Genomic DNA, 23,401 nt, shown 5'->3' on the forward strand with positions numbered 1-23,401 from the left:
AAGACTACAAAGTTTACAGAAATGCAGGAAAGCTGATTTGCTAAGAGCGGTAGTCTCCTGTGCTCACACGGTGAAACACGTTTGTATTTTTTAATGAGGAGAAGCAGAATTAGAGAAAACTAACGTGCCCTGCATATGACATGTCTATGCAAATCTGTATTGATCTGAAAGTCACAAGCAAACTTGATGACTGGTCGAATCGAATTCAAATCTTGTTGTATCAAATCCTCTTTACCATATTTCACCTTAATTTTTGTTTTACCAAATCTTAATTAAATTTACTGATTGCAATAAATAAGCAATTTGTGCAGTTCACGATGTATAGTTGCAAAGTTGATGTGAAAGTAAAGAAATTTGACATTTCACACAATGCTAATTGACAGATTCACCACAGGAAGTTGACATTTGTGCAACTACTCTCAGAGGTATAGCTAAAAAAAGGCATGATGAGGTAATGAAGCAGTTGCCTCCCTAATAGAAATAGACGTGGTCTTGTCACGTCCGCATCCTGGTGCCGTTTCTGTCTGGCAAAGAAGAGAAGGCAGACCATGATTCAGCAGCTGCTCTTCTCAAATGATGTGTAGGGTAGCTGACTAAGTAGTGGCGTTTGTTGATAGGGTGAGCTGCAATTTATCTTTGTTATTGTGAGCACTAGGACAAATGGTAGACATTAATAATCAAATTAATTGCAAATTTTATATCAACTTGCCTCAGTTAAAAAGTAATCCTGGCTATGCCACCGACTCTGCAATGATGATGATGACTAAAACAACCAGATTACAAAACAAAATAAAAGTAAACAATTTGGGATTTTAACTAGTCAACACAGTTATGAAACGTATATGATTTAAGCCAGTTTTCATCATAATACAATGGGGAAATGGAGAAATACTATTTGGCCATTTTGATATGTGCGCACACCTTGTTTAGTATTTCGCTTATTTTGCAGACTGTCTTTGAGCATACACAACTACATGAGCGTCCATGTATATCCCATCAAAGGCGTAGATAGATAATTAAATAAACTAATGCAGTAGTAGCTGAAACCAGTACATTGCAGGAGTGACAACAGAAATCTGAAAATTTTAAATCGACAATAAATGTAAAAGCATTAACATAACAGTAATTATTATTTAATTTGTGTGTGTACATGTATTCTACATGGATGTGTATAGTAGAGAACATCTCATATTAATATCATTTATGTATAGGAATTTTGATATCCAGACGGTGGACACAAGTGACAGACTCGATTGATCAGAAGTTCTCGCTGAGCGTCAGGTATACTTTAATTAACAGCTGTTCAGGTATCAAGGTGTGACATGACATAATGTTAAGGTTAATGTTACATTTTCATCACACCAGATTACTCAGTTGTAGTTCCCTCTCGGGGCCCTGGAGTACACAAACACAGAATAGGCAAGCACAAATACACAACACACACTAAAGCTACTGACTACAATAGAATAATCTAACTAAGATTCATAAAATAAAATCACATGATGTGTCAGGCTCAAGGAAAGCACAGACATTAGTGTTTCTGTCAATGTGTAAGTACTTTTAGAAATAGTGTGGATTAATTAATAGCAAAAAGTTCAACAAATTTAGGTTATTGTGTGGCTGGCTATAAGCACTCTGTTTTATTATAAGTTTAGTGAAATATATATGGTGCTGCTATTGGCTTTCATTCTGTTCATACTGTTCTTTTTGGTGTAATATTCTGGCTAACTACCACAGTGATTTGAAAAATGCTGCACAACGGTGTGCACGAGGAGTCTGTTGTACAATATCTACTATCGGTAAGATAAGTTTCCCACGTGAGTCCTCGATAGTATAGTGGTGAGTATTCCGGCCTGTCACGCCGGCGGCCCGGGTTCGATTCCCGGTCGGGGAGTCAAATTTTTTTCTTGAAAGTTGTATCGTACTTACATTTGTTTAGTTTGATTTTGTATTATTAGATTTTTGTATAAAAGTCGCCCGTTGTACTTTACTAAAAATTTTACAACGGTGCTTAGTGCTGGTCGCGCAGACGCAACAAATACGTGGGTGTGGCAACGTTCTGGAACCTTCGGGAATACGTATTGACGATGTTAGAAGGTTCTTGCTCTTTCTCCTGCTTCTCAAGCAAACCGTATATAAACCGCTGTCCAACCAGCAATCGCCATTCATTGTATATCAATCAACTAGTTTACTCGTTGAGCAGTAAGCAGATCAGATGGCCAAGAAATCACCAGCAATTGGTATCGATTTGGGCACGACCTACTCGTGCGTTGCCGTCTTCCAGCACGGCAGAGTTGAGATCATAGCCAACGACCAAGGCAATCGAACGACACCGTCATACGTCGCCTTCACAGACGCAGGAGAAAGACTCATTGGAGACGCAGCCAAGAATCAAGTGGCACTCAACCCCAAGAACACAGTGTTCGACGCTAAGCGACTGATTGGCAGACGCTATGACAATCCGTCTGTCCAGAATGACCGAAAGCATTGGCCATTCGATGTGGTTAATGTTGGTGGCAGTCCCAAGATCAGAATTGAATATCAAGGAGAGAAGATAATGACACCCGAGGAGATCAGTTCAATGGTTCTGACGAAAATGAAGGAGACCGCCGAGACTTACCTCGGAGAGACTGTGACCAATGCGGTCATTACTGTTCCAGCATACTTCAACGATGCTCAACGCTCTGCCACTAAGGATGCTGGTCACATTGCTGGGCTCAATGTACTTCGAATTATCAACGAACCGACGGCGGCTGCTTTGGCTTACGGCTTGGACAAGAACTTGAAAGGAGAGAAGAACGTACTGATCTTTGACTTGGGAGGAGGAACGTTTGATGTGTCTGTGCTGACGATCGATGAAGGCTCTCTGTTTGAAGTGAGGTCTACTGCCGGTGACACTCACCTCGGTGGTGAAGACTTTGACAATCGCATGGTGGCTCATTTCGCCGCAGAGTTCAAGCGGAAAAACGGTGGCCGGGATGTGAGTGCCAACCCAAGGGCATTGAGACGACTCAGGACGGCGTGTGAGCGAGCAAAGAGGTCGCTGTCATCCAGTACAGAAGCTCAGATAGAGATCGATGCACTTCTTGACGGTATTGACTTCTACTCACGGATCACTCGCGCTCGATTTGAAGAACTATGTGGAGACCTCTTCCGCCAGTGTCTCGAACCGGTTAGCAAGGCACTGAACGACGCGAAAATGGATAAGTCACACATTCACGATGTCGTGTTGGTTGGTGGCTCGACTCGAATTCCGAAAATCCAGCGACTGCTCCAGGACTTCTTCAACGGCAAGGAACTGAATCGGTCGATCAACCCAGACGAAGCAGTTGCCTATGGAGCCGCCGTCCAAGCTGCAGTCCTGTCTGGAGACAACAGTGCCGCCGTCCAAGATGTCCTACTAGTCGATGTCGCTCCACTGTCACTCGGAATCGAAACCGCAGGCGGTGTCATGACTTCTCTCATCAAACGAAACACAAGGATTCCAACAAAGACATCCGAGACATTCACTACATATTCTGACAACCAACCTGGAGTAAGCATTCAAGTATACGAAGGCGAACGTGCTCTTACAAAGGACAACAACTTACTGGGAAAGTTTGAGTTGACGGGCATTCCACCGGCTCCCAGAGGTGTACCACAGATCGAGGTATCATTTGATATCGATGCCAACGGAATTCTCAACGTGACTGCTAAAGACAAGAGCACGGGAAGATCAAACACAGTCACAATCAGCAATGATGGTGCCCGTCTATCAAAGTCCGACGTAGAGAGGATGGTAGCCGATGCCGAAAAGTACAAGGATGAAGACGAAAAGCATAGGCAACGTGCAACAGCGAGAAATCAGCTTGAGAACTATGCGTTTAGCATCAAGTCGTCTGTCAACGAAGTAGGAAGCAAACTGAGCTCGACGGATGTGGACACTGTGACAAACGAGGTGGAGAACACGCTGAAGTGGATCGAGAGCAACACACTGGCCGAAGCCGAGGAATACGAGGAGAAACTAAAGAAGCTGCAGCAAGTGTGCTCACCGGTCATGTCCAAGTTGCACAGTGCCAGTCCCGGTGGTGCTGAGAACGGTTCGAATGGTCGTGGACCGACAGTCGAAGAAGTCGACTGAACATTAGTGTTATTCTTGCTATGTTAGGGACAAAAGCAAACTAGTGTGTAATTGGTTTGTGTTTGAGTAAGTATTATGAATTACTTGTTTTATATGTATTCGTGACTGTATCACAAGGTGTGAGAATCGATGGATTAATTTATTAACAAGCTTTGATAGTATGGGCTGGTCGGTGTTTAGAATCATGCAGCATAAAATTGGTGGTCACTCTAGTTTGCATTGTAATAATGCTGTAGGATATTTGTAGGCCACAAGGACATGGGAAACAACCAAAGTCAACCAAGTGATAAAGTCCTACAATAACAGAAATGATGGTGCCACACACAGTTGCACTGCACCTGGTGCCAAAAATAATAAGGGCTAAAATGGCTGCTACTACAAGGTTGATAAAAAATTGACAAACTTTGGTCTACAGACAGACTTTGGTCTACAGATGTGTAAAGAAGCTGTGAACCAGGCCAATTTGTCACACTCATAGTTGGTGTGCAAAGTGTTGATTCAATTTAAATTTTGAAATGGACTGTATGGCTAGAAAATCATAAATGTCTGGTGGTGTAGACTTGCTTTGTTGGTCAATCGGATTAGAGATGAAGCAGTTCAAAGATGTGTCCAGTTTCTTGCAACACAAAGGTGGCAAAAGTTTGTGGAGCATGCAAACATCGACAATGGTGGTCTTGTTGTAAATATTCTTAGATAGTCTGTTGTATGACATCATGATGGACCACCATGTATGCCAACGGAATTTGGTTTATTATCTAGATTGCAGTTTAGAGAACAGTAAAGAGTATATGTATATCCTATCAGGAAGACGAGACAAACGACTGTGTGATAGATGCAAGTTCTATTCAAGACCACCTTGTCCTGATCTCTTGAGGCCATTCCAAAGGAATGATGAATATTCATGGCCTTGTTGTTGTTAGAAACCCACAACTGTCTGTCTGTCTGTATGGCCTACAGATGCAGGGAGGTGAACATCTTGCTGTATGCATAATCTGGATCCATGCAGACAGACCACAGTAACAGGCCATAGTACAGCACAATGGCCTGCAGCCTTTGACAATAGAGAACCCATTCTATAACTAAGTTGCTGTTATGAACACATTTTCATAAGACAGTTGTTTGTTATATTGCAGCATCATGTTACTGAGTGGATTATTTTGTAAAGTTAATGTATCCTCAGCGACTAACCCTTTCACATCTCAAGATTGGCTGTCTTATCTAGTGATCAATTCCAAGTAGAGAAAAATTCTTGATAAGTCCCAGAGCATTGATTGATAATGTTTTATTGTAGAGTTGTTTTTGTTCGTTATTAGTGAGGCTGGAAGGGTCTGCCTCTCTTTCATCAGTCAACTTCAATGTTACCTTTTCTTGTGCATGTTTTATTAGCAGAGTACCTACTGTTTGCTTTGAGAACTAATCATACCAAACACTTCCACCAACATCCCATATATTTGGTGCCTGTCACAGGATTTTGAGTAAAGAGAAATCGTTCTTGTGGTGACATCATTATGGAGACCCAAAAGTCTAAATGTCAGTCCACTAGGTTGCTTTCTTGGGTGTGGCAGCCTGTTCCTTCCTTGACTACTAGTATCCTCAGGCATCCTATTGCACTTTGGAGTTAGTTTACTCTTACAAGAATAACGTTAGTACGTACGTACGTAGTCAAAATGTTGCACCCTATTATCTTCCTTGCAGCATCAACCTTGCCCTCCCAAGTCCCACAAAGATCATTCGTACATGACCAAGAAACGAGAGTTGTATTACCATAAATAGATGGTACTTTACAGCAACTAAAATAGCAGTTTGTAGTCAATCTTCGCGTTACATAAATAATTCCAAAGACACATCTTTATCTAGTTATCTGCTCAACTATCAGTACAATACTATGTACACTGAACAGGTGCACTCTGAGTTAGCCTCAGTTTGGGTCTCTTGTAACTATAGCAGAGTGTCGCATCAGTACGAGGATGCTTGGATCTTGCCATCAGTATCGAGCCGTCTAGTGTCATAGTAGACATGCTGAGTAACGGCATCTTCCGTCTGTCTGTGTTTCCCCTCTGTCTACGGTCCAGTCTGTGACTCCGTGGAGGCGGCTGGGGCTTGAGCATTCCATGCAGTGCGAGGTCTTCCAGCCACCTTGCGACTTTCTCGCATGACTTTACCCTCTTGAGATGCTCGTGAACATGACACGAAATATTCTCCAGAGATTCGCCACAACCGGTTCTCACGCCTTGATACGTAGCTATGGGAGGAAAGAACGAGCTGGGAAGAGCAGGACGCAGAAGACCGGCACAATCCGTGTGACCACCGGCCTCGGCCATTTGCAAAGCAGTTAAACCATAAGAGGTCTCAACTGACTTGTCGGCACGCTGACACAGTAGATAATGAACCAATTGAACACTGCAACAACAACATTAATTTTAATAAGGTCCTTCACCCATTCTGACAGTCGCCATACTTGCCGCTCTGCGCCGCCAAATGCAGCGGCGTATTCATTTCCGCATCAAATGCGTTCACATTCGCTCCGTATTCCACCAAGACTTTACAAGACGCCAAATGACCAATAGACGCAGCATAGTGCAACGCCTGTAAAACACAAGAAAAAATCAGACACTAGGGAACCATTTTCATTAGCATTGTCCCAGATATTATTACTGCAACTCCATGCGTCAGAGCAAGGTTGTAGTTGTTGTCGACTTACTGTGCTCTTGCTTCTGTGGTTGCATCCGTTTACATTGGCTCCGTTTGATAGCAGATGGTGTATGAGTGTGACATCTCCGCGACTCGAGGCTCTCGCCAGAGCCGTGTGAGTGCCATCACTGCGACTCCTCACCGACGACGCAGAATACATGCTGCGACGTTTGAGAGCTACAGAAGCGAGACACTCAGCATCCATCACCACACAAACGATAAAGGACAATACACTAAGGAACTAGAGCAGAAGTGGGCAGGCGACGTTTCCATGGATGAGTTCTCACCCTCTTGTATGCAGCAATCACCCACACGGCAGAGGGTCGACACCACCACTTGTGTCCAGACCGACAAGAACACTAATGCGCTAACCTAGAGACGCCGTTTGAGGCACGCAAATCGTGCACTTCGCGGGGGTAAGAAAGCAATTAGGGTCGAGGCCACGCCGACTTTCTGAAACCGTTTAGAAGCTCCGCCTGCTCTTTAGTAAATCGATAGCGAAACGCGGTAGCCATTGGTTGGCGTTGTTTTTATTGTTGCGCAAGTGATTAAGGATGTAATTGGGGTGACATCAGGTAGTTGTGCAGGTGTATTGTGGTCACCTGTGACAACGGGGTAAACATGGAGTGGCCATGGTGTAGCTATAGCTATAGACTAGTAGCAGGAAGCAGCCAACCATTTCCTTAGTTACTTAATTAAGGGTGGAAGTGTACTATTGTTTGTAGAAATTGGTTTTTGTAGGGAAATGTATTTTTGTTTTGGAACTACATAGGGAACGTCGGTGTGTTGAGGTTCTGTTTCAAATTCAAAGTGTGTGTGTGTGGTGTGTGTGTGTGTGTGTGTGTGTGTGTGTGTGTGTGTGTGTGTGTGTGTGTGTGTGTGTGTGTGTGTGTGTGTGTGTGTGTGTGTGTGTGTGTGTGTGTGTGTGTGTGTGTGTGTGATAATTGGAAGTCTACCAGAGCATGTGACTCTATCAATGATTTGAAGGAAAAAGGGGATCGACTCAAACTATTTAGTTAGTCTGAGTGCTTTATGTATATTTTAGTCTTGCATCACACACCCAAAATTACAAACATCACATATGACGTACCATAACATCCATATACAATATTAAATATATTTTCTATTTGCCAAGAAATTCAGTCCGAAGTCCACGTTTTGATCGTTTGCCTCTATCATTGACTGCAGAAGGTAACATTGCTGGAGAACGCACGAAGATACCTTTGCCATTTGGTGTGTGAGCCGTAAGTTGCACCTTGTCACCTTCCCCGGCAGTGATAGCTACCCAACCTGCACTAGAAAGTACTACATCTACAGCACTTTCCTTCCACCCAATCCCTTCAACATCAATTGGCCGACTGTCTAGAGGGGGAAACGTCTCCATTCGAGTCTTCCCTCCGATTGGGATCTACCAGATTAAATGATTAATGTATGTTTAATTAACAATTGTTTTATGTCTACGATTCCATTTTTCTGTTGCCTTACTTTCAGTAAGTTTTCTCCAGCATGATTTTGATAAAAGGTTTCACTTCGTTCAACCCAAGTTGTATGGACAGGAAGAAGAGATGAACGAAATACAGTGAAGTATATAGATCTGCTACCCTGAATAACAAAAAATAATATTTAATAATTTAATGATGCTAGTTTGTATGCTGTACCTACTCTGTATCACCCCATTATCCACCAAGCCCCATCCCCAACTCTAGCCCAGCCTCTGACATTTTCACACCTAAACTACATTTTATCAGTGTTAGTTGGCACCCAGATGAGGAGCTCCTTGGCCATTTTCCTTTGAGCAAAAGTGAACTGAAACAAGACGCTGCAGACTTGTCGTTTACTGACTCCAACTCTAACACAGAATTTAAAATCTGAGATGACAGAGGATTAGTACATAGTACTGGTAAAACTAATAGCAAAGGTGTTCTAGCAACTTGAGTTGTAGTAATTAGTCAAACACTTTCGCTAATTAGCACCTATAGGTGTCATATCCTCCAGCAAGACACCATCCCATTCACAGACTACACCACATTTCTTCGATTAAACACCGCGGCGTTTATTCAATGGTGGCGTTTAATTGAAGAAATACGGTAAGCTGATGTGCCATGGGGGGTGGGGTGATACAAGAGTAGGTACAGTAATACCTTGGCATAGTCAAGTTTTGCCAATCCTCCAATCATCAGACATTGTTTTGGTTTCAATATGAATGTCTTCGGTTTTAGTTGTTTGGCTTGTGTTATGTACCTCAGTTCTTCGTGAGTGAGGTGACTGATGAGCTGAGGAAACAAAATGAGATGACTAAAAAAGCAACAGCTTGAGACCAACACACCTGCAGTGGATTCACGGCTCCAGGAGTGTCATAGACACGATTCTTCTTTCTTGTTGTTCTAGTCGCTTCATCGTCCGATGCTTTACACACACTTTCCTGATTTTGTTCAAATTTCTGTCCGTCTTTATAATCATTCATAAACCACGTATCCGTTCCATCTCCTACTTTGGTTTCTTGAAGATACAGTTTTTTCTTCATTCGTTCTCTCTTGCTCCGGGAGGCTATCGGAAAGCTTACAAGTCCAAGTGTAGTACCAGGCCATCTAGAAATAGTAGCACCCCCAATCTCACCGACTGGAATGTCACACAAAAGTTTCAATAACCAATTGAATAGACTCGATTTGCCAACGTTTGTGGATCCCAACATATAAATATCTCCCCGCTTACCCCAATTGTCAGTGAGATCTTTGACCAAAGCATTAATCCCGACTCCAGTCTTTGCACTAACTAAGTGTATCCCTACAATGTTAGTACGATCGAATCCAGCTTCAACACAGCCCCGATGAACAGTTTCCTTTACTCGTCGTTGAGTGTCATCCTTAGCTGTTAGCATATCAATTTTGTTCCCAACAATTACGACTTGATTTCTATAACCGATGACGTCGACAAGATTTGGAAATATACTGCAAGGAAAATCGGTGACATCGACTATGCAAAGAATTAGAGCCTTCTGATGTTTGAGATGCTGCAAGTGGCGTTTGTAATCGTCTTCATCCAAAGTGACATTCAGACATTCATTGTAATGTCTGAGCTGAAAACATCGTCTACATATTGCAGAAAAGTCTCGATGCTGTAGAAGATCTTCCATCTTGTCTGATGGAATGTAACCCGTTTTTTCCTCGTTTTGACTTTGAAGTCTCACTCCACATCCAGAACAATTGATATCTACTAGTGGGTGGATACTGCCTGTGTTCGTTGCTCCACGAGCAGCTACATCTGTTGAACAGGCTCTCTTCAAGGTTCCAAGCATGCCAACTTCTTTATTGAGAGAACTATCGATCAGTGCCACTCGTTTCTGCACGGTCGCTACAAATTTGACACTCCGCTTTCTGAAAAACAACAGTCTTCTCTGCGTTTGTATCCAAAGTCTTGTTTTCAAAACCTGACCCTCTAATCTCCACATAATCTTACTGACACATGTACACAGTATCAATCGCATACGGGACAGCAACAAATAAATGACAGTCCCGTATCCACGTGCTTTTTTCCTTGACTGAGGTCACTATGCCTTCTGACGCGGCTAAGAAGCGTGCTGCCAAGAAGAAAGAGGCTCGAGAGCGAAAAGCTGTCGACGTCAAGCGTCCCGCCACTGGGACGTCGCAGTCAAGAAACGGAGACGCGACCAGCGCTTCTGTAGAGGCAAGCGCTGCCTCTCTGACTGCTCTGACGCTTGCCAGCGCGAGGACATGTACTGGTGTGTTGACGTCTCATCCCATGTCGCGGGATGTTCACATCAGCAGCTTTTCTTTGAGCTACCAAGGTCTCGAGTTACTGACTGACACAAAACTGGAGTTGAACTGGGGACGACGGTATGGACTCGTGGGCCTTAACGGATGTGGTGAGTCACGCAAGTCAAACGTCATAGTATTGTTTCCTAGTTATACCCCAAATCAAAGATCGGTACCTTCAGTGGTAGGGTCAGTTGTACGGTGTACAACATCTAACTATAAAAACAATACTTTTTGTTTGTATTTGAGCTTGGCACTTAATGTGGTGTTGTCGTATGTTATTGATTATTATTTATTTTGTAAGTTATAAGTTGTACACGGTCACTACACCTTAGGACTGAATACCTACCTTTGATGCCTAACTAAGGAAATAACGTCACTCATGTTTGTTACGTCATAGCAGAGCAGAATCGTATGACGTGGCTAATAAATATGTTTCATTATTTATTTGGTCACGTGTTATGCAGTTGCCTAGCAGGTTGTCGAGCTGGTTGGCTGTACATCACGTGACCGGTCTGCATACTATACCTAGCGTTTCATGCATCGGTAAAAAAATACTCTTTGTATTTGAGTTTGGGACTTATATGTGGTGTTGTTGTCTGTTATTGATTTTTATTTATTTATTGTGGTTTTTGTCGTCTACTTAGCTTACATACACATGTTGATGCAGGTAGGTCACTATGGAGATGGTCCTGAGGTGTAGGTGTTTGAATGATTTCTCTTCGTTGCACCTAAATAGGTACATGCAATTCTCCTCTTGAGCTTCTTATCCGATTCAAAAGAACATGTAACTCTAATACCTTGGATATCACTGCATGGTGTGTGTGTGTGTGTGTGTGTGTGTGTCTGTTTTTGTGTGTAAAGTTTATGCACTAGGCTACGCCCATCAGAGTCAGTGTCTTCAATAGTTTTTTTGGGGAAATGGTGTGAGATTGAACACAAACAGTGTTAATGACAATTGACACTCGTCTATGTACAGATTGTTTTATAGAAAAATTGTAAGATTTATGCCTGTAAGTAAGACTAGAACAACGTCACCCTCCCTGGCACATATGGACTTTCCCAACACTAAACCTGCTTACAGGTGTGTGACAGTCTGCAACAAAATGGTGCAGTACATCATGTGATTACAATCGGACGTCAGTTATCCGAACACCAGTTACCTGAACATGGAGTACCTCGGACACCCTCTAAAAAGTATGCGATGTAAACTGTTATGCGCATGTGCAACAAGGTAAAATCTCAAGTTTGGGTGTTTGTGCAGTTGTTGTTCAGTATACATTCGGTTTAAATGAGTGTGCATGGGTACATACCCTCGGAGGCCCAGGGACACAGGATTGGGTCCCAAAGTGTTCGGATGAGTGACATCCGCAGGGGTGCACAAGCTAAAATGGTTGGTGCTGCATATGCAGCGCCAAATACCAGTCTGGCACTGCAAAAAGTTTTGAACCAATGTGCTACGGCCACGGTCAGAAACGAGATACAAAGCAGTTTTAAATGACAGCCTCCAGAATCGTTGCCGCCTGTATCATGTATACATCTGCCTGTCTGTCTGTTCATCTGTCTGTCTGTTTGTCTGTCCATCAGAGCCCTGAGCAAAGACAATTTTACATACGACTACAAACTGGCTAGGGACCTACTCTACGCGACGAGGCAAGAAACAAACTATTTCAAGAATCACAAGCGTGAAGCCTGGAACAGCACTTGGTCATTAGATTTGACGAACCGTCAAGAGTTTGAGTAAATTTAGCTGACCATTTGGTCCAGAAAGTTTTCAAAGAATCTATATTGCAGCCAAGACGTCGACGGCATTTTTCCGGACTCTTGGTATGATCCGCGATAAACCGTCAGTGTCCCATTGTAATGACAGCAATGTTTTGTGCTGCTAGCATTATGTTATTGTGCTAAGTCTACACCAGACCTAACCTGTCATCATATTGTCGCATCATATTACTTTCAGCAAAAGATTCTGATTCAGAAACTGGATATTGTTTAATTAACAGAAGGTTGAGCTCCATTGGCACTGCAAAGTCTACGTTCGGCACTACACTTTTTGCTTTGGCGCTGCATGCAGTGTAATAGTGCCAGATGCGCACCTCTGCATCCGACTGTACTATGCATTTTGTGTCTTGGCTTAGGGCTGGTTCACAATATTGATGCTGACACTCAGCTGAGCGTCAACATAAAGACGCGGCAGCATCCTTTGATGTTGATGCTGATGGTGACGCTGGAATAGGATTCATTTCTATTGCAGTGTCAACGTCAGCGTCAATATTGTGAACCAGGCTTTAGAAAAAATTAGTGGAAGGATCTATTTATTAGTGAGATAACTGATGACGTTGGTTGGCTATAGTTCTACTAACGTGAGAGCTTGGATAACAATTTAGGTGTAGATGGTGCGTATGTAGTGCTATGCGGCATTCCTGAATAACTTAATTAATTAATTAATTAATTTTTTATCAAAGAGTCTCTTTATAGGTAAGTCAACACTGATGTCCGCATTGGGTAACAAAGACATCACGATACCCGATCATGTAGACATTTTCCACTTGATCAGTGAAGTTCCAGCCAGCGATAAGACGGCCATACAATGTGTTATCGAGGTGGAATCCGAACGAGTCCGATTAGAGAACGAAGCGGACGAGCTGGCAGCCTCAGAGAGCGATGCCGAATCCGAACGGCTACTCGGAATTTACGAACGGTTGGAAGAGCTGGACGCAGCGAAGGCCGAAACGCGAGCCGCCGAAATTCTCAACGGGTTGGGGTTTACCTTCGAAATGCAACAGACAAAGGTCAAGCATTTCTCAGGCGGCTGGCGTATGCGTGTGGCGCTCGCTCGTTGCCTGTTCATTGGACCAAGCATGTTGCTGCTCGACGAGCCGACGAATCATCTCGACTTGGAGGCGTGCGTGTGGTTGGAGACAGAACTCAAGAAATACAAACGCATCCTGTTGCTCGTGTCGCACTCGCAGGACTTTCTTAATAGCGTCTGCACCAACATCATCCACTTCCACTGCAATAAATTGAAGTCATATACGGTGAGTTAATTTGATTGATATTAATGAGTTTATTAATTAATTAATTGTGTATGTTGATGAGTTTATTTGATTAATTAATTAATTGTGTAAGCGTGTGTGGAGTTTTAGTCGGACGTGTCGTGTAGGGAAACTACGACACGTACATGAGAACTCGACTCGAATTGGAAGAGAATCAGATGAAGAGATACAAGTGGGAGCAGGGACAGATCTCACATATGAAAGTTGGTCATTGACAGTCTCTACAGTCAACTACCAGATTTCTTTTATTTAGTAAATTTGTTTGTAGGACTACATTGCTCGATTTGGTCACGGCCACAAGAAACTGGCACGACAGGCACAGAGCAAGGAGAAGGTGCTGGCAAAGATGGTCGACAGCGGTTTGACAGAGAAGGTTACAAGTGACAGGGTGAGTTGAGAATTATGTCATTCATCTGTTAAATGTTTTGCGCATCTGTCTGATTGAAGTATGTAATGCATGGTCTCTGTCAATCTGTCCGTCCGTCTGTCTGTCCATCTGTCTGTCTGTGTGTCTGTCTGTCTGTATATATGTATGTCCATCTGTCTGTTTGTCTGTCCATCTGTCTGTCTGTCTGTTTGTCCATCTGTTCGTCTGTTTGTCTGTCTGCTCATCTGTCTGTCCATGCACAGACTGTAGTTCATGTATGTTGATGGGATGGATTTAGTGAGTGTGTAATCACTTATTTTGCTGTGGACTATGGGTTGTGATTTTGTGTTGCGAGTGCATTTATGCAACTTCGCAATACGTCTAACTCTTTACAGTCGCATTGATCCAGTACGTTATTCCTCGCTGTGGTGGCTCTTGAGCAATCGTTGGAGACAGAGTTTGAATGTTTTGAAAATTATACGGTACCTGCTCTTGTATCACCCCGCCCCCATGGCACGTCAGCTTAGTCTGTGATGTATGGGATGGGGTCTTACTGAAGCATATTTGTGGCGTTACGTTCAAGTCGTTTGGTTTCGTTTAGGTCACTAAAAGCAGTTCCTTTACCAGACAGACTAACTAATTTACATTAATTAATTAATTATGATATTTTCTCGAATTTTTCTTAGACTCTTGAATTTTCGTTTCCTGAATGCGGTACGATCCCGCCGCCAGTTATTATGCTTCAAGACGTCAGTTTTCGTTACGGCAGCGGAAAAGTAAGCTCAACCAACCAATGAATCTGCTGACGTCCAGTAATGATTATGCGTTCTCTCTGTTGCATACGTAGCCACATATCTACAAGCATCTTGACTTTGGACTCGATCTTGACACACGACTAGCACTCGTCGGTCCAAACGGCGCCGGCAAATCAACATTATTGAAACTTATTGACGGAGAGGTAACGATACACTCGAGTCTATTGACAAAATATAAATTTCAAAATCTTTTTCAGTTGGCGCCCACAGAAGGTATCGTCAGACGTAATTCACATCTTAGAATTCGACGGTTTCACCAGGTGAACAAATGGAAACTCATTTGTCGTTTGTAGTATTGATATCAATGGTTGTGTTGATTCGTTTAGCATCTTCGCGATCATATGGATCTGGACATGTCTGCGGTAGAGTGGCTGATGAAGTGCTTTCCTGCTGTGAAGGAGGAGGATCAGATGAGAAGCGCAGTCGGTCGGTTTGGTCTGACGGGAAAGCAACAGGTTTGTGTTGTTTGTTGCGATGTTGTGCATTGTTGCAGTCGTTAACAGTTTGGTGTATGTATGTCTGTCAATTGTTTGTCATTTTTTAATTTGTTGTCATCTACAGTTTGGTGTATGTATGTCTGTCAATTGTTTGTCAATTTTTCAATTCGTATTATCCTCAAACTTTGTCTGTCGATTCTGTGATTTATCTGTTGTTGTTGATTGTCGAGTTTTGTGTGTGTTGTTGCTGTGATCGCGTTTTTTCTATTGCAGATTTGTCCGATGAGCAATCTGTCGGACGGTCAACGATCGAGAGTCGTCTTCGCATGGATGGCGTGGGAACAGCCGCATATCATACTTCTCGACGAACCAACGAACCACCTCGATATCGAAACGATCGATGCTCTAGCCGAGGCCATCAACGAATTCGAGGGCGGAATGGTTCTCGTGAGTCACGACTTCCGACTGATCAGTCAGGTTAGTACATCACTTTCTTGACTCGAAGTTACTAAGCACATTTGTATGATAAACGATGAGAGACGTGTAGGGATTGCATGACAACACAACAGAATCAACTTTTGCGTAGTACAGTAGCAACGACGTCATCCAGTCTTTTCAACTCGTGCGGACATTGTCACAACAAGGTAGGGAGTTTGGATCAGAAAGACTGGATGAGATCGTTGCTACTGTGTCTGACTTGTGTTCGATTGCTTTCCAGTGTTCCAGCTAGGATTTGAAAATGGCAAGGCGGCATTGCAGGGCATGTGGGCACCCACCCAGATGGGTGTGGCCTGCAAGGTTAAAATTAAAAAGCCCTGTCCACACTGCACTTTGAAAACGCTACCTCTCCCTCATTTTTGATTTCACGTGACTGATGACCGATGTGTACGTGTGGTTTCTTTGCTTGTGGAAAGCGTTGATACAGCGACGTAAGGTGAGCGAGAACAAAGACGAGTGAGGAGTGCTAGATGTTTCGACTACACGCCCACTATTTCTAATTGGATTCAACCGATCGCGATCCAGTTGCAAGTGTGGACAGCGTTGCAGTTGGATTGCGATCCAGTTGCCAGTGTGGACAGGCCTTAAGTATTTCTTTCATAGGATTATGTGAGGAGGAATTGTTGTGCCAGGAATTTCATTTGCGGGTTGGGATTTCTATGGGCAAGGGCAACTGCAAAACATAAACAGATATCTTCCTACACATTGTACTACTACAGTGCTGCACGACCAAATTATTACGTGCCTTTCTAGCTTTACTGTATTACAGTAATAGGACAACTTTTGTAGGAGCAGAAGAGCAGCTGTAGTGAGCAAGCACCTGGAGTTACGTCAACGAATACCAACTGCTGTATTTAGTTCAGTTACCACGTCCTAAAGAGTCTCAGCGATTGTGGTCCCCTCCCTGCCTTCAACAACTAGCTCCCTCCTTAGGCGCTTAGTCAACGCATCATTTCAGCTGCAGTGACATGTGCAGTAGTGGTCTGGCAAAGTCCGTATCTTGCTATTCCGGATCTGTTCTTTCTTTGCGAGGTTCGATGGCTCATTTACAATACGTTGTAGACCTCTCAACTCTCACGATGTTGTATTGAGACTCACGATTTATGGGCTTGTCTCACGATCTCATGATTTGCGGCCAATTCTCACGATTGCCAGTCTTTTCTTACGACAAGCCTACCGTGAGACTCTCTAACTGTCATTTTGCGTAGACTTGATCGTTAGCTTCATCTTTCTGGACATAGCGGACTCCGCGGATTCTTTGAACTAGACTCTGTGTGCGGCTCTGCTTGCTTGTATCTGGAGTATCCGGTGTATCTTGCAGTAAAAGTAACGTTTGGAAGTTCGAGGCAAAGCCTTGGCGCACACAAACGTAAAGTGAGGCCAAAAGTAGTCTGTTGACCACGACTACTTTCGATATGTCTAATGGGCGTGGTCATTTAAAAAGACAGTCTCACGATTTGGTGCAAAACAAGTTGAGAGGTCTGACATTGGAACTTCAAAAGATCTGTGTGTACTAAGATCTGTGAGATGTCTGTAACTAAATGCTGCGTATATTTAGGGCACAGATTAGTGTAAGGGCACGGCGCCTCAACCAAGGCCCCTAGCTGGAACACTGCTTTCTGTTACTGTTAATTAATTATTAATTATTAATTTATTATTCATTTATTTATTAATAGGTGGCGAAGGACATTTGGGTGTGTGAGAAGCAGACTGTGAAACGTTGGGATCGTGACATTCAGGCTTACAAGAAAATGCTGAAAAAGAAACTTAGTGCTAAGAAATAGATCTCAAGTTTATGTATTTATTATTTGGTGTCGACTTTTTGTGCTCAAAATGGAGGTTTTCTTTAGTAAATTAACTGGTTGAAGCTCGGCTATACGATTGTACTGTAGAGTGTTTTTACCGGTCAGATTGTAATTATGTGCTGATGTTGAGATTCGTATCTATTATCTATTATATCTGTTCTATGTGATTAATATTGACCCATCAAGAGTTGTAGTTTGGTGTGATAATTGGTTTTTCTACAGACAAGGTTTGCATACGGTACCCTCTTTTCTTTAGCCTTTTATGAGGTACATGTACTGTACTTTTGTGTGTGTTTGCTTCAATTGAGGTGAGACTTTTTGAATTCAATTTAGTAATACTAATATTAATCTATATATAGTAATTAATCATGAATTATATATAATTAATTTTATTTACAATTTATTTATTTATTTAATTTTAATTTAATATTAGTATGCATTAATTTATTTAATTATTTGGATTACTTATTAGTAATAATTTTTTAATAATAATAACAGACAACTCAAATCATAATGGAAATTGATAGAAAAGTAACGCAAGGCCAATAGAAGTCTGAGACACAACGACAGTGAAAAGGTGAGAACCAGCTCGATTGTTCTGGGGAACACACCGGTGCATGTTGCACATCTCTAGCTAAAAACAACAACTAACACAAAATTGAAAGATACAGACAGTAGAGTGTGACTCATGACCTCTAGGGAGAGCATGAACCTCTGCAGTGACGTGCGAAAAAAGAAGGAACCTAACCACGTAGACCCTAGAGTCGATGGCCGTTACATAACGGCTAGAATTGTCCTGCAGCACAATAATTAGCTACGTAGGCAACTGTCTAGACTGTATCGGAGATGCACCAAGCAGAAAGACGTTCAGAAGACTCCGAACACGCTGTTTCAGGTGCTGGAGGTGCTCCTTCATCTCCCTTTCCAACTCACTGCCGTCGCCGCTCGTCAAGTAACAAGCGCATGCGCACAAAATGCTACAGGTTGGCGTTTAGTCACAGTCACATCGCTTGCTGAAGAGTCTATAAACTACCTGTGGCCATGAGTAAACAGTTTGACTTTGCTTGTCGATATTGCAGCTCAAACCCAAAAAGGACATGCACCATCACAGCTGGAATTCATTGTCCGTACGTACACGCTAGATCACTCGCTTGTGTAGCTGCGGTCACCGTGTCATCAAAGCGGGCTCCATCACCTCCATCACCTAGACCTCCCCTGATGCTCTCCCGCCTTGAAACAAAAATGCCGTACTGACCTGCCACCACGCATTATCTAGAAGTACTAAATGAATGTTGAGAAATGCATGGGAATGCATCTCCTACGATATAAGTGCGAATTCTGATGTATATCATGTCACGCGCTATAGCCACATGACGTGATGTATGATTGATGCGCAGAGTAAATTCTAAGAACATCACCACTCCCGACCTTTACAAAGGTCATGCATGCATTCATCAGTATGGTAACAGTTTGTGGTCAAATTGTAGACTAGATTAGTTGCGTAGGGGTCTTCAGGATTCTAATTAACTTAGAGAACGTTCAACGCATGACTAGCTAGACAAGACGATTCGAACGGAGATTGCAGTATGCTGCATGAGAAATGCTATTTTGTGTACTAATAGTGTCCAGAAAGGTCAAGCGTGTGTTGCGTGTATACGTCTCTGCTCTAGGTCGTAATTCGGTGGTGCAGCTATTACTGCATGTACGTATACAGTTGACACAAAACATCTGCTAGTATTGGCGAACAAACGGTAAAAACGCCGACTCTAAAAAATGTGCGGAAGCCTTTTCATACAGCGAAAACGTCCTTCTACAAGGTACAGGACTAATTAGCTAACAAACTAAGTCAGATTCTTCTTGGCATCTACGGCTGAGCAGCTAGAAGCGTGCCATTTGCAAGCACGAGCCAGTGAAGTAAGCAGAATCGATGCGCCTGTTGTTCTCCCATGGCCTGTTTAAAGAGTATGCTCTTCGAACAGAGTTATAGGATGCACTATGGCTGCACTATTTACGTACCGATCTGCATGCAGTAGCGTAACTAGGCATGAGGCAGCCGAGGCAGTTGCCTCGGTAAATAAAATGGGTGCGGCGTTGCAGAAATTTTGCTAGATGTATCAGTTAGTAGATAACAGAAAAGATCGGGCATTCTGCACGCGGTTACCGAACAGAAGAAGTCCTCTTTCACCACAGTTCTCGCACTTAGCTAGCGCACGTTCACGGCACGTGAAGCACTTGCCACACACGTGACTGAGAAACCTAGAGGTTAATTAATTAATTTATATAAACTTGCCTCGGTAAAAATTTAATGCTAGTTACGCCCTTGGCATGAGTGATCGCATTGAATCTTTGGCCTCTCCTCCCACCTCAATTCGTTTTCAACTAAGTAACGTGAGTATATATGTATATATATATATATATATATATATATATATATATATATATATATATATATATATATACATATGCAGGTCAAAGAGACTGTAGTTACTCTAGCGTTATCATCATCTTGTGAGAGTCACGGTTGCACAATGGTTTGGTTGATACGAACAAGCCAAGCTCTAGCAAATGGTCTAAAATGTTCACCACGAAGACACAATGCAACATAGTTTGTAGCAACACATCTCGCATACATTGCTTCTTGCCAATCCAGCTTGGTCAACATGCATAGTCCGATTGACAGACAACTGGTATGTAAAAGAGTGCATGTATGCATACAAATATTTCTCCCCCGTGAAAACCCTTCCTTGACATGAAAACAATTATACAATCTAGAATGCATTAATTAATTAACTTCTAACAAATTTTGCGATTGCTGGGAATTCTTTGATGCAAAGGAAATATATATAATCAGTAAAGATTACACTCATTGGGAGCAATTATTACTAAGACCCTAGACACAATTATTAGAAGTCACCCGTCAACTGTGTGGGCGCGACTCTCTTTTCTCGACATTGCACGAAGATCTGGGCACCGTGACGAGCACATTCAAATTAACGTTGTTATAACTATAGTTTACCTTAGTTTGCGAATAGATTGTTTGTTGCTTCGCTTCTAGCAGTGCAAGCATGTGTAGGTAACGCATATGCTAATTTTTCGCAAATCATCTAATTAATTAAGAACGTCTTCTCATTATATAATCCCTAGAAATCAATAGATTTCTTTAAGGTAGTCAAAACGCCCGGTACTGCCAGTTACCGAGCACGACAGGCAGCAGCTCAGCCAAAAGATTTTGCAGGTGAGTACTGAGTGGCTCAAATTTACTAAATTTGATCACGGAGCTCTAATAATTTGTAGCAAGTATATAGGGCGATTTTCCTTTGGCATCTTTACTGCAAGATACTTCTATCTGGCCAAATTTGGTGCTTAGATTTCGTAAACCTTAAGCCAGCCAGCCATGAAGACGTGAGAAGTGATTGGTTAGGGAACTAGTGCATGAAGTCTAGATCTGTACTTAGTTTTGTCTAATTTTGGGTTTATATCAAACCCAGAAGTGCACATTTTATAGAACAAACCCAGAAGGGCACATATTATATAGATGACTACCAGGTATTTGCGATGCCTGCATGTTCAAAAAAGAAAGAAACTGTGACAATATGCTAATTGATATACTAAGGAACTCGCTTATGCTAAACGGCCTGATTGTGCGTCTGTCTCTGTACTACATAAGATTTAGTTCCTCTCTGACAGAGTGTGCTGCGATATAGAGCTAAAGGGACAAAAAGAGAAGTCCAACACCGAAGAAGTCTTTGTTACCGACTATGCACTGACGATAATCACAAATGTAAATTAAAAATTGTCATTAGCGGTGCCTTTCAACTAATGCGCACAATTAGTCTAAACAGCACTAATGAAATGCCAAGAATACTATTAGCAATGATATTGGTTGATAATGTTTGGCCTAATCGGAATTCACATCTGTATTTACTAATCTGTAAGCACACCCGCGAGCTTTCGAGTAGGTCACTCTCCTACGCTCACGTGCTCAAAATATTTGGCTTTTCTCGCGGTTTCTTTGTTTCTGGATCGGTCAGACCTTATTAGTTGTGATTTGGCGTTTATATACATTGTGTAAAAGTGTAAGGTAGCGTTCTAGCCAAGCCGGTATGAATTAGGGGTGATGAGTTTAGTAAAATCTCCCACAGCTAGAGAAGATTGCTAGATTTAAAAATTTAGAAGTTACATTCTGCAGTTTTTTATTTGCCGTGTGTGTTGTTCTAAGTTGTGTCACATTTTGCAATGCACTCCATACATACCCTTCAACACACTAGCTCGTCTAAATATGTACGTACTCGTATGCATGGGTGTACCGTTAACCTTGACTCTGATCTTTTTCTAGTGACTGCGTCAATAACGTGGTAAATTGAACAGAATCATGACTCAGACAACTCCTCAATGGGAATACAGACACTTCGTATTAGTGAATGCAGTTCCGCTTATTGTTGTAGGCGGTCTAGCCTTCTGTCTGGGAGTACTTTGGATTTTGTTTCGATGGCGCGGATGGTGCTGCGACTGTCGACAGTGGCTCTATGACAACGTGGTAAAAGAAGCAGTCTTGTTTGTGTTCAAAGACATCCTGAAAGAAACCGGTTCGCAAGAAGGTGTAGAAAATGACGACCAGCAACTAGAGTTCAAAGATGTAGGAGTACACCAAGACAAGAAATCTCAAACTATCCAATTCCTGTTTCTAGTGCTCACTTCTGCAATCTTTTTTGCTATCACAGCCTTTTGGGATATACTTCTTTTTATAGAAACCGCTAAAAGCGTATGTGTTTTCGGATTAGCTTGCTTTCTAGACGACGACAATCTTACTTTCACTTCCAAACCAGTAGAGTGTCACTGCACAACTCTAGCGCCAAGCTGCGACGAAGATTCTTCGAATGGCACAACCCTGCGATGCTTTGAGCTTGTACTTGACTATCCAGTCGCCGCCGGAGTCGCAACAGGTCTTTACACTCTAACAATGTTCATTATCACACTTGGTTTTGCTCTTTTCTTCAAAATCTGGAAGAAGACTGAACGACTACTATGGATTGTGCAGGTCATTTTTTCTATTCTGCTGTTTGGTCTCGTGAATGTTGTACTCTATGTTTCTGCCGTTTACGATTTTATGTCTAAAGATCTTCAAAACTCCCTCCAGTTCTTTGCTGGATATTGGGCATTTAATGTCTCACTTTGGTTTCCATATGAATATGTTTTGAAGCGACCATCAAGCAATGCAGAAAGGAACATACTGTTAGGTAATCCCCAGCAGGGCAACGATGGCATCAATTCTGTTAGATATGGAACTGGCAACACTTGAGCATGCATTTGCACGTCATCAGTGCATGAAAGCTATTGCATGCAATTTGACTTACAATAACTATGAGTTGCAGTGATCGCCTAGCTCTAACGATTATGATTATTCTAGAACTGCTGACTTCGTGCAATTTGCTACAATCTAGAATCTTGTTTAGCAGATCGTCGTTGTTGTATTGGTTTTCGTGTTATACGGGAACCGGGCACGACGGCGCGAGAGGGTCTGGTACGAGACTACACAAGCCTAGCTAGTCTCGCGTAGCCATATATCTCTCGCCGAAAGGATGTAGTCGGAGACGGTCTGGCTACGCGAGACTAAAGCCTAGCCTCGTCCACTTGGTTACTGTAATTTTGCATATTCATAAAAATTTAATTGCTTCCGTCACAGATTTAAGCGTAAGAGATAATAGACAAAGGCTTGAGCTAAACGAGACCCATCTGAATCCGCCACTGGGACTCTCATGCACGTAATTCTGTCTGGCTACCACTGCTGCTCTGTAGCCTCGCAAGCCAGGCTCTTCCGCGCAGTCGCTGAGCTAACCGC

General features: G+C 42.6%; 5 protein-coding genes and 1 non-coding gene across 7 annotated transcripts; 4 read left to right on the forward strand and 2 right to left on the reverse strand.

The window, feature by feature from the left end:
* Positions 1-1,822: 1,822 nt before the first annotated feature.
* On the forward strand, positions 1,823-1,894 carry Trnad-guc (transfer RNA aspartic acid (anticodon GUC)). The gene has a single exon. It is a non-coding gene; the product is annotated as a tRNA-Asp (tRNA).
* A 133-nt stretch (positions 1,895-2,027) lies between these two features.
* On the forward strand, positions 2,028-4,281 carry LOC134193345 (heat shock protein 70 B2-like). The gene has a single exon (XM_062662180.1). It carries the CDS (start codon positions 2,216-2,218, stop codon positions 4,118-4,120), a length of 1,905 nt encoding a protein of 634 aa, XP_062518164.1. The 5' UTR covers positions 2,028-2,215; the 3' UTR covers positions 4,121-4,281.
* A 1,407-nt stretch (positions 4,282-5,688) lies between these two features.
* Positions 5,689-7,586, reverse strand: LOC134193182 (serine/threonine-protein phosphatase 6 regulatory ankyrin repeat subunit A-like). 2 transcript variants are annotated; one of them, XM_062661988.1, is made up of 4 exons: positions 7,099-7,586; positions 6,822-6,988; positions 6,579-6,706; positions 5,689-6,520 (listed from the first exon to the last, which is right to left on the reverse strand). In XM_062661988.1, the coding sequence occupies exons 2-4, from the start codon at positions 6,969-6,971 to the stop codon at positions 6,004-6,006; spliced, it is 795 nt and encodes a 264-aa protein (XP_062517972.1). In that variant the 5' UTR covers positions 6,972-6,988; positions 7,099-7,586; the 3' UTR covers positions 5,689-6,003. The 2 variants fall into 2 exon arrangements, with proteins under 2 accessions (XP_062517972.1, XP_062517971.1); XM_062661987.1 differs by lacking the exon at positions 7,099-7,586 and having other exon boundaries at positions 6,822-7,042.
* Positions 7,587-7,800: 214 nt separating this feature from the next.
* Positions 7,801-10,262, reverse strand: LOC134193013 (nitric oxide-associated protein 1-like). Its single transcript, XM_062661792.1, has 4 exons — positions 9,138-10,262; positions 8,953-9,084; positions 8,297-8,413; positions 7,801-8,219 (listed from the first exon to the last, which is right to left on the reverse strand). Exons 1-4 carry the CDS (start codon positions 10,257-10,259, stop codon positions 7,935-7,937), a joined length of 1,656 nt encoding a protein of 551 aa, XP_062517776.1. The 5' UTR covers positions 10,260-10,262; the 3' UTR covers positions 7,801-7,934.
* Positions 10,263-10,328: 66 nt separating this feature from the next.
* Positions 10,329-17,755, forward strand: LOC134192755 (ATP-binding cassette sub-family F member 2-like). The gene is made up of 10 exons (XM_062661503.1): positions 10,329-10,694; positions 13,063-13,622; positions 13,748-13,843; positions 13,909-14,028; positions 14,694-14,783; positions 14,855-14,965; positions 15,020-15,082; positions 15,149-15,277; positions 15,533-15,736; positions 17,434-17,755. Exons 1-10 carry the CDS (start codon positions 10,361-10,363, stop codon positions 17,539-17,541), a joined length of 1,815 nt encoding a protein of 604 aa, XP_062517487.1. The 5' UTR covers positions 10,329-10,360; the 3' UTR covers positions 17,542-17,755.
* A 2,972-nt stretch (positions 17,756-20,727) lies between these two features.
* Positions 20,728-23,004, forward strand: LOC134192756 (uncharacterized). Its single transcript, XM_062661504.1, has 2 exons — positions 20,728-20,797; positions 21,899-23,004. Exon 2 carries the CDS (start codon positions 21,935-21,937, stop codon positions 22,859-22,861), a length of 927 nt encoding a protein of 308 aa, XP_062517488.1. The 5' UTR covers positions 20,728-20,797; positions 21,899-21,934; the 3' UTR covers positions 22,862-23,004.
* The last annotated feature ends 397 nt before the right edge of the window (positions 23,005-23,401 follow it).

The sequence above is a fragment of the Corticium candelabrum genome, chromosome 17 (genome assembly GCF_963422355.1).
Source record: "Corticium candelabrum chromosome 17, ooCorCand1.1, whole genome shotgun sequence".
In the NCBI taxonomy this organism is placed as follows: Eukaryota; Metazoa; Porifera; class Homoscleromorpha; order Homosclerophorida; family Plakinidae; genus Corticium; species Corticium candelabrum.